This window comes from Carlito syrichta, unplaced genomic scaffold (assembly GCF_000164805.1).
Source record: "Carlito syrichta isolate Samal-C Ts95f unplaced genomic scaffold, Tarsius_syrichta-2.0.1 Scaffold305844, whole genome shotgun sequence".
In the NCBI taxonomy this organism is placed as follows: domain Eukaryota; kingdom Metazoa; phylum Chordata; class Mammalia; order Primates; family Tarsiidae; genus Carlito; species Carlito syrichta.
In genome coordinates this window covers 748578-759439 of record NW_007249940.1, presented here as the reverse complement: position 1 = coordinate 759439, position 10862 = coordinate 748578, and the positions used below count along the sequence as shown (strand labels likewise).

General features: G+C 41.7%; 1 protein-coding gene across 3 annotated transcripts in view; it reads left to right on the top strand.

Moving 5' to 3' along the window:
- Positions 1–2436: 2436 nt before the first annotated feature.
- SLC26A5 (solute carrier family 26 member 5) overlaps positions 2437–10862 on the top strand; it is a 37464-nt gene continuing 29038 nt past the window's right edge. For all 3 annotated transcript variants that reach the window (XM_008062818.1, XM_008062815.1, XM_008062817.1), the window contains exons 1-3: positions 2437–2641; positions 3419–3558; positions 10728–10838. In XM_008062818.1, the coding sequence (XP_008061009.1) occupies positions 2490–2641; positions 3419–3558; positions 10728–10838 (403 nt within the window). In that variant the 5' untranslated portion in view covers positions 2437–2489. The remainder of the gene's footprint in view (positions 2642–3418; positions 3559–10727; positions 10839–10862) is intronic.

Genomic DNA, 10862 nt, shown 5'->3' with positions numbered 1-10862 from the left:
GATTGCCTGAGCCCGTAGGTTCGAGACCCACCTGGGCAACTTGGCAAGATCTCATTTCTACAATAAATCAAAAAATCAGTTGGGCATGGTAGCACATGACTGTAATTCCAGCTACTTGGAAGGCTGAGGCGGATGGATCTCTGGAGCCCAGTGGGTCAAGGCTGCAGTAGCTGGGAGTGGTCACTGTCCTCCAGTCTGGGTGACAGAGTGAGACTCCAACTCAAAAAAAAAAAATTTATTTCTCACGGTTCTGGAGGCTGAGAAGTCCTAAATCAAGGTGGGGACTGGTGAGAGCTCAGTCTCTCTGCTTCCAAGATAGTGCCTTGTTGGTACATCCTCTGGAGGGGAGGAATGCTGTATCATAGTGAAAAGGTAAGAAGGGGGACAAAAAGAGGCAACTTCTTCTGTCAAGCCCTTAAATAAGGGCACCTAATCCTTATGAGGTGCAGAGTCTTTGTGGTCAATCACCTTCTAAAGACCTCTTAAAGCTGTCACATTGAGGATTAAGTTTCAACATGAGTTTTAAAGAGGACAGAAACATTCAAACCAGAGAGCATTCTCATATCCTTGACTGTACTTGATTGTATTTGCTGCCATGATTTCCTTTTATTATAGGTTCTTGAATTTTTCAACCTCCTTGTACATGGGTACTTATTTTGCATGGTGTTTTGTGGTTAATCACACAAGCTTGATTTCAATTTGAATATGATTTCAGTTTAGTGAAAACCTGACTTTTCATCATGATGGGGTTGTACTGACCAATACTTGGAGTCCCCACGATCCCATGGTCACTACACAAACACATAACCATACATTCACATTAACCCCCGATTCCTCTACCGTTAACTTCTTCAGTTGGGAACACAGTTTAGTTGTTGTGCACTTAAATTATTATGAGATATATAGTTCAGGTGTCCAGATAAAGAATCATGTAACAAACACCAGCTTATTTACCACCCAGCTCAATCAGATCATAACATTTTGCTCTATTTGTGCTAATTCTTTTTTACAGACTAAAGCATTGCAGATACAGTTAGTAGAATTCCTTTAACAGGTTTTTCCCAGCCTCATTCCCCTTCTTCCCAGCAGTAACACCATCCTAATCTTAATGTTTGTCATTGTCATGAATACTATTATACTTTTACTACATTTATGTATTCACAACATGTACTGCTGCTTTAAAAGTTTTTAAACTTTGTGTAAATAACTGCATCCTCTAAGTCTCTGTCTGTACCTTGCTTTTTTATTGAAAATTAAGTCTTTGAGATTTATTGATGATGATACATTTAGCTTTAGTTAATTTCTTTTAATTACTACATAGTGTTCATGGTTTATAAATATACCAAATTGTATTTTTGTTGTTGTTGCATACAAGTAGACATTCGGACTTTTTAAAGTTTTTTACTAGTATAAAGCTGCAGCAGACATTCTTGTACACATCTCCATGCACATAAATATATTGAATTTTTATTCCTTAATCTTTTCTTTTACTTATGTAAGTACTGTTTACTAGATAGCAAGGAAAAATGCATCAACTACTCTAATCATCTAACAATGACAACATAATCCATTTTAAAACAATATTAATATAGTGCACTAATACTTTTAACTTGTAGCCTTTTACAAGGGTCACCAGTAATTTCCCTCATGGAGACATAAGCCCCAACTCTGAACCATAGAATAATTTAGGGAGTAATCAACTGTAAATGCAGAATTGGAAAGGAGGCTAATATAGCTTTAAGAAACTTGGGAACTGGGCATGGTGGCTCACACCTGTAATCCCAACACTTTGGGAGGCGGAGGCGAGAGGATTGCCTGAGTCCAGGGATTTGAGACCTGCCTGGTCAACTTGGCGAGATCTCATCTCTACAATAAATTAAGAAAAATTAGCTAGGCATGGTGGCGCATGCCTGTCCTTCCAGCTACTTGGAAGGCTGAAATGGAAGAATCGCCTGAGTACAGCAGATCGAGGCTGCAGTGACCATGAGCATGTCACTGCATTTCAGCCTGGGCAACAGAGTGAGACGCTGACTCAAAAAAAAAGAAGGAAACTTGGTGTCAGTTTAAGGACTGATCTTACCCTTTTTTCCGTTTTTTTGACATATAGCTGGTCAGAGTGGGCCTGATTTACCGTTCTCTAATATGGACCAAAAGACAACTGACTACAGTGTTTAGCCACTGAACTTAATCTGAGCTTTTATCAAAAGATACACATTACCTTCTTATTGCCCTGGGAAGGTATAAGTCACGTTTATATTGTTTTATTGATTTTGATTTCATTTTATTTATTAGTGCCTGCTAGATACGGAACAATCTGCGAGGTATTCCAGGGTATCCAAAAAAGGTCTCAGAACTTAGACTACAGCAAAGAGATGCTTAGGAATAATTGTCAGTAGGATTTTTGCATCTAAAATGGAGTTTGTATTTCCTCCCTAGTAACACTCAGGAAATGCTTGTCTCCTGCTGTTGATGAATAATTTCAGAGTACTATGGATCATGCTGAAGAAAATGAAATCCTTGCAGCAACCCAGAGGTACTATGTGGAAAGGCCTATCTTCAGTCATCCGGTCCTCCAAGAGAGACTACACAAGAAAGACAAGGTTTCGGATTCCATTGGGGATAAGCTGAAACAGGCATTCACGTATGTTGTATTTTAACCTACTTCTTTTATTGTATCATTCAGTGATGAGATAAGCAAGGTCAAATGTGTAAAGAAAATTGGTTTGGTAAAGTGGAGAAAAAATGAATGGAGAGGCTTCGTGGTTCACAACACGGTTTCCAGTGATTCAATCAGTATTAGATACCTGATTGAGCTGGGCTCAGTGACTCAAACCTATCATCCCAGCACGTTGGGAGGCGGAGGCGAGAGGATTGCCTGAGCCCAGGGGATTGAGACCAGCCTGGGCAACTTGGCGAGACTTTGTCTCCACAATAAATCAAAAAATTAGCCAGGCATGGTGGCATGTGCCTGTGGTTCCAGCTACTTGAAGGGCTGAGGTGGAAGGATCACCAGAGCCCAGCAGGTCGAGGCTGTGATGACTGTGAGCATGCCACTACACTGCAGCCTGGGCAACAGAGCGAGACTCTGACTCAAAAAAGAAAAAAAGATGTCTGCTTGAGCACATGCTTATCATGTATTTCACCATGTTTATTGAATTCCTACTGAGCCTTAGGTGTGCATAAATGTTAACATAACCTGCTTTCTGATTCTCCACTCACCTTCGAAGTACACTTTGTCTTCCAGGAATGCTCCAGCCACTCTGTCTTTTTTCCCATCCCTGATTTCTCCCCAGAAGCTACATCCTAAATCACTGATTGTGAATTTTGCCTTATCACTCCTAGATATGAGGAAGGGAAAATACCTTGATATGAATTCTACAGATATCATTTTTAACTTTGTCTTTCATTGTCCTTTCAGATGCACTCCTAAAAAAATAAGAAATATCATTTATATGTTTCTACCCATAACTAAATGGCTGCCAGCATACAAATTCAAGGAGTATGTGTTGGGTGACTTGGTCTCAGGCATAAGCACAGGGGTACTTCAGCTTCCTCAAGGTTAGTAGCATATATTTCTTTCTCTTTATTATTTATTTTTTTATTTTTTATTTTTTTTTGAGTCAGGATCTCACTGTATCACCCAGACTCGAGTGCAGTGGCACAATCACAGCTCACTATAGCCTTGAACTCCTGGGCTCAAGAAATCTTACCACCTCAGCCTCTTGAGTAAATGACACCATCGCACCCAGCCATTCTTTTTTACTTTTTTGTAGAGAAAGGGTCTCACTATGTTGCCCAGGCTGGGTCTGAACTCCTGGGCTCAAGAAATCCTCCTGCCTCGGCTTCCCAAAGTGCTGGGATTACAGGCATGAGCCACTGCACCCAGTTCCTCTCTTTTTTCCCTTGCTACCATCTCCTCAAACAGTTGGTTGACTGCGTTTGTTCATTCCATCATGATTGCAGATTCATAGTTTTTATTATATCACTCTAGTAACCTTTACCTGTCTAAAGGAATTCTTCAGAAACACTTAACTCTTAAAAAGTTTCAGAGGCCAGGCATGGTGGCTCACATCTATAATCCCAGCACTTTGGGAAGCCGAAGTGGGAGGATTGCTTGAGCCCAGGAGTTTAAGACCAGCCTGAACAACATAGTGAGACTTGTTTCTACAAATAATTTTTTTTTAAGTTTCAGGGATATTAATAGTAGAAAATTGTGATACTGTTTAGCTGATCAGTATACTAAATGGGCATTATTTACTGACCTCTTGCTAAGTCAGTCATTCAGTCAATATTTTGTTATGGCTGTTGTTAAGATTCTATGCTTTCAAGCCAATATTCCAGTTACAAGGGACCATGATATGCTGAATTCCTGTACAGCTCTGTGATTTTATATGTGATGTAAGAACTTAAGAAAGCATTTATTAACTTATTTATCTAAATGATACATGTTGATTAAGCACCTTCCTGGCTGTCCATGTCCTCATAGAGCTAACTGTCCAGTCAAGGGAGTGAGACACAAAGCAAATAAAGGCACATGTAAATTTTTTATTACAAATGATGATAAACACTATGAATGAAAAGGGGAGGTACTGTAAGATAATAATAGGGAGTCTAGGAAGGGAAGTCACAGAAACCTCTTTGAGGAAGTGAAGCTTGAGCTGACACCTGAGACAGGCCAAAGAAGAGAGAAATGCATTTCAGGCAGAAAGAGCAGCATTCATGAAAGTACTAGCAGGAAAAGAGTTGGGTGTGATTTGAAGAATTAATGGAAAGGCTGTGTGCTAGGATTGCAGGGAGCCAGGGGCAGTGGCTGGCAAGGCGAGCAGAGGCAGGCCTGCAGAGCCTTCTCAGGCCACTTTGGGATTCCATTCTGAGAGCAGTGAAAAGCTATCAACAGGCCTTTCATTTGGGTTTTCCTTGTAAGAGGTCATTGAGACTACTGTGTGGGGAGTGGTTTTGAGTGATGGGAGGGCTACCAGAATGTATGTGGGAGACGAGTTAGAGATGACGGTGGCGCAGTGCAGGCAAAGGTGATGCTGGCTGGACAGCTCTAGGTCAGCAGTACAAAAACCTATTCCTTTCTAGCCAATTTCCCAAAAATTAATTTGCCAAAAACATCACTTTCCAGCCAGGTGTGGTGGCTGAAGCCTATAATCCCAGCACTTTGGGAGGCCAAGGCGAGAGGATTGCCTAAGTTCAGGGGTTCGAGACCAGCCTGGGCAACTTGGTGAGACCTCATCTCTACAATAAATCAAAAAATAAGCCGAACATGATAGTGCACGCCTGTCATTCCAGCTACTTGGAAGGCTGAGGTGGAAGGATCACCTGAGCCCAGCAGGTCAGGGCTGTGGTGGCTGCAAATATGCCACTGCACTCTAGCCTGGGTGACAGAATGAGACTCCAACTCAAAAAAAAATATCACTTTCTTCAATGATCAGTTAGCCAATCATTAGTTTTCCAGGTGACTTATTTACCAAATTTATTAAATCTATTAAATAAAATCTTAAATCAGGTTTTGGACTGTTTCCGACTTTTTTTCTTTTTTTTCTTTTCTTTTTTTTTTTTTGAGTTGGGATTTCATTGTGTCACTCACCCAGGCTAGAGTGCCAAGGGCATGATTACAGCTCACCACAGTCGCAACCTCCTGGGCTCAGGTGATCTTTCCACCACAATATCCCAAGTAGCTGGCACTACAAGCATGCACCACTACGCCCAACAAATTCCCACAGCCATTCTGAAGGCATCATCCCAAGGACAGGGAAAGGGGCAGAGTCAGAGGCAAGAGCAAGTTAAACTGCAGATAAGATCTCAGTATTTGAAACAAGAAGCAGAAGCTTAACATGACATTCAGCCAAGCAGGGCTGGCAAAGCTGCAGCAAGTGACTCCATGAACCATGTAAACTCATATTCAGATCTTTAGGATTTTGCTTTAGTTGGGTTCTTATAGTCATTCCACAAACTTATTCTCAATCAGTCGACCTTCCATTTTGAGCTAGGGTGATGGCTATAAAAATAGAAAGAATTGGAAAAATATGTGTTATATTTTTTAAGAGCAGCAAGACTGGCTGTTGGAATAATTTGGGGAGAATGAGGAGGAGGTTACATCAAGAATAACTTTAAGGTGGCTAGGCTGATGAGTTGGATGTGGTGACAGTGAGAAAGAGGTATGGTAAGAATGACTCCTGGGTTTCTGTTTCAAATATCTGAGCGATGGAGGTGCCAATTGCAGACATGATAAAAATTGCAGGAATGGAACGGAAGGGTAAGTCTTATCATGTTAAATTTAATATGCTTGTGAGATAAAGAAGATATATCATGTTTAATATATGGTGAACTCAAAAGAGAGGTATGGGCTAGAGATATTAATTTTGGAATCTTTGACCTGTAGGTAGCATTTAAACCATGGCAGTAGACCAGGGAACCTAGGGAGAGAATGTGGAGTGAAAAGAGAATGGAACCAACATTAAACTTTGTCTAACACTGAAGGCCAAATAAAGAAGGAAGAACCAGCAGAAGAGACAGAAAATAAATGTATGGAAAGGGAGGAGGAAAATCAGGGATGTGTGTTATTACAGAAAGGAAGAAATTCTTTCAAAGCAGGGAATAATCCATCCAGTAAGTCAGACACCTCTGAGAGGCATAGATCATCTCACAATCAAATTTGTATCAAAATGGCATTAGTCTACACATCATTAATCGATGAAGATAGACAAATATGGAAAGCAAAATATAGCAAAGATAGAGATCCAAGCAAAAGTAAATACATTTCTTGTAATTGATAAATAATTTAAGTTACTGAAAATATTTTTTTGTTAAGCATGGCACACTGAATGCATGCTATACTTTTAACTCTAACTGACTTAAAATCCCTCAAAAATGATAGTAAAGAAGGGGGAGCCGGGATCGGTGGCTCAGCCTGTAATCTCGTGCCTTTGGGAGGCTGAGGTGAGTGGACTGCCTGAGCCTGCGGGTTCGAGACCCGCCTGGGCAACTTGGCGAGACCTCATCTTTACCATAAATCAAAAATTAGCTGGGCGTGGTAGCGCGCACCTGTAGTTCCAGCTACTTGGAAGGCTGAGGCAGAAGGATCGCCGGAGCCCAGCAGGTCGAGGCTGTGGTGGCCGGGAACAGCCACTGCACTTCAGTCTGGGTGACAGGGTGAGACTCCAACTCAAAAAAAAAAAGAAAGGGGAAATGGTATAAACTAGCAAGGACAAAGAATATGAGAGATAAGACATTGTGGAACAGGAAAAAAAAAAGATGGCAAGCAAAAGGACAATAACAACAGAATTATCAGAATAGAGGAAGCTGAAATATAAGTAAGTAGCCCACAGAACACTGGGAGATTGGAGACTCCAAGTTTTGTCAAAGCTGGAAGTCAGGAATTGGTTGAAATTCTGTGTAATAAGCATGTAGACAGGTCCCCACACCTACACCATGCAGTGGGTGGTAGGGTGAAAATACTGAGAGACGTAAGGAGGATAAGCAGAAGTCTGCACACTGAACTGTGAGCTGACAAAGACTGTTCCCTTGCCCTGCTCAGCTCCCAAGTGCCTACAAGAAAACGTATAGCCCAAGGCACATGGTGACCCATATAACACCAATAGTGGAAATCCCCCAGTGAAGATGTTGGCAGGCCACGCAGTTGCCCCACCAGAAGATCCATCAGTTAACACAGTGAACCAACACACGTGGAGCTTCAAGAAAGACAGAGACTAAACCATACAACAAGAAGGACAAATGTTATAGCTGGAATAAAATATTCAGTTGGATAAGGTAGAGGAAATCTCCTGGAAGTAGAAGAAAAAGATAAATAAATAGACACTAAGAGAGAACAAGGTAGCTGGGCTCGGTGGCTCGGCTGCGCCTTTGGGAGGCTGAGGTGAGCGGATTGCCTGAGCCTGCGGGTTTGAGACCCGCCTGGGCAGCAAGACCTCATCTCTACAATAAATCAAAAAGTCAGCCGGGCGTGGTAGCGCACGCCTGTAGTTCCGGCTACTTGGAAGGCTGAGGCGGAAGGATCGCCAGAGCCCAGCAGGTCGAGGCTGCGGTGGCCGGGAGCGGCCACTGCACTCCAGCCTGGGCGACAGAGTGAGACTCCAACTCAAAAAAAAAAAAGAGAGAGAGAACAGGTAAGAACACCAGAGGATCAATCCTGGTGTTCCATCGTACATCAGTCGGACTTCCAGAAAGAAAGAAGAGCAAAAACAAAAGGGAAGAAATTATCAAAGAATAATCCCCAGAACTGAAATACATACATTTTCAGACTGAGAGGAATTATTAAGTACCCAACAGAATGAATAAAAAATAAAGCAAGCACACCATAGTAAGATATCAGAACAACCAGAGTAGAGGATCCCAAAACTTTCTAGTAAGGAAAAGAAAAGTCACACAATTATGATATAACTAATGAAAAACTGTAAGGGCAAAAATAATAGAAAGTTAATAGTTTACATCTAAAATTGATAAATTAAGAAATAACAATACAAACATTATTTAGCACAAGACTCTCAACCCCGTGCCATTCACACTGTTATGGGGGGCTTTCCTGTGCAGTGCAGGATGTTTAGCAACATCCCTGGCCTCTGTCCCCTAAATGTCAGTAGCACCCTCATCCCCAAACCCATCATGATAATCAAAAATGTCAAATGTTCCCTTGAGGGTGTGACCTCTCCATTGAGCACTCTCCATTGAGAACTGCTGATTTAAGAAAATGGAGATAAACTGGGCTCGGTGGCTCAGCCTGTAATCCCGCACCTTTGGGAGGTTGAGGTGAGCAGATTGCCTGAGCCCGCGGGTTCGAGACCTGCCTGAGCAGTGAGACCTCATCTCTACAATAAATTAAAAAATCAGCCGGTCGTGGTAGCGCACGCCTGTAGTTCCAGCTACTGGGAAGGCAGAGGCGGAAGGATCGCCGGAGCCCAGCAGGTCAAGGCTGTGGTGTCCGGGAGCGGCCACTGTACTCCAGTCTGGGCGACGGAGTGAGACTCCAACTCAAAAAAAAAGAAAGAAAAGAAAATGGAGATAAATAGCAGAAAAGCAGCTACAAGAACTGGCAGTGATTGCCTCTGAGGAGTGGGACCTGGAGGGAGGGGAGTGAGGCAGAAGACATCTGGCTGTCCTGAGTGCCTTTCAAGTGCTGCTTGTCTTCTTAAACTGCATATGTGCATTTCTTTGCAAGAAATAATTTTTTTTTTCAAAAAGACAACATCCGAGTGACCAATATCATACATGAAATAAGGATGCTTTCCCAACTCTTCTTTTACTAAAGTTATTTTTTCACAGCATAACGGTGCATTGAGTTTTCTCATTGTCCCAGGTACTTGACTGAGCCCCCAAATAAGAGGTATTTGTTGCCCACAGTTCTAAAGAGGGATCCCAGACCATCTGTGCAAAACTGTGAGTGAATGATACCCAAACTGTCTATTTAGTGTATCACTTCAACAGAATATATAAGGAAATGGGGAGATTGATACAAGATTTGGAATGAGAATTTTCCAAAGAGAGGTTAAAGCCCTCTATATTACCCCTCCACATAAAGTCAAGTTAGGAAAGATTGCAAGAGAGCTACTCAGAGTACTGGACAGGGCCTCCTGGAGTTTGTGGAGACTGATGCCTAATTCTTGAATTTTTAAAAAAAATCCAGTTGCTTTTAAAAATGAAGTCTATCTTAATTCATAATTGCCAAACTTTGGAAACAAATAAGACATTCTTCAGTAGATGAATGGATAAATAAACTGTGGTATATCCAGACAATGGAATGTTATTCAGCACTAAAAAGAAATGAGTTTTCAAGCCACGAAAAGACACGGAGGAACCTTAAATGCTTATTACTAAGTAGAAGAAATCAATCTGTCATAGCTACATACTGGATGATCCCAACTATATAACATTCTGGGAGAGGCAAAACTATGGAGACAGCAAAAAGATCATTGATTTGTAGGGGTTAGCAGGGAGGAAGGGATGAATAGGTGGAGGACAGAGGATTTTCAGGGCAGCAAAACTATTCTATATTGTACTATAATGGTGACTGTCTTTGTACATTTGTGTAAAGTCTCTAGGTAAAGGAGGCTTAAACTTCCTAGGACATCAGAATGAAAAGAGTCCTCTAGAGGGTATGACCTGCACTTCCAAAGTTTCTTGGGATAAAATGCCGAGCTTTCCCATTGGATAACTGGTCAGGTTTGGCTCATTTGAAAGGTACCAGCCTGGGAAGGCTGCCTGCAGGATGAACATAGTCCAGCAGAAAGAACCTGGAAGACTGTACCTTCTGATGATAAGAGACCAAGGGGGAATCTAAGAGTCAGGTGGAGGGGGCACTGCATGGGCCTGGAGTAGTATAGTAGTTCCTTATAGCAAGGAGGTCTCCACAGAACCCACAGAAACTCCCCATTTGAGAAAGAGCTAGCTTTTGTGCGTCAACACCAGGTAACAACTGCAACCACTAAGTAAGACGTTTTCAGCTCTTATCAAATTTTTGGAAGAATAAAGCAGAAGAAAATCTACCTACTTGCAAAAAGGAGATGACAAGGAAAACTGTCTCATCCTGGACTCTGTAAGCATCAAGGTTGGTTGACATTCAGGACTGGGATAGGGACAGGTTGGACACATCAGCTTAAAAAAAATAGATTGTATTTGTTCATCAAAGATAACAACCAAGAGAAAAATACATGTAACCCCTCTGTTTTCTAATGATCTCCCATTTCTGTCTGGTTTTCATCCCACAGGTTTAGCTTTTGCAATGCTGGCAGCCGTGCCCCCAGTATTTGGCCTGTACTCTTCATTTTATCCTGTCATTATGTATTGTTTTTTTGGAACCTCCAGACACATATCCATAGGTAAAAGCTTACACTTATACTTGA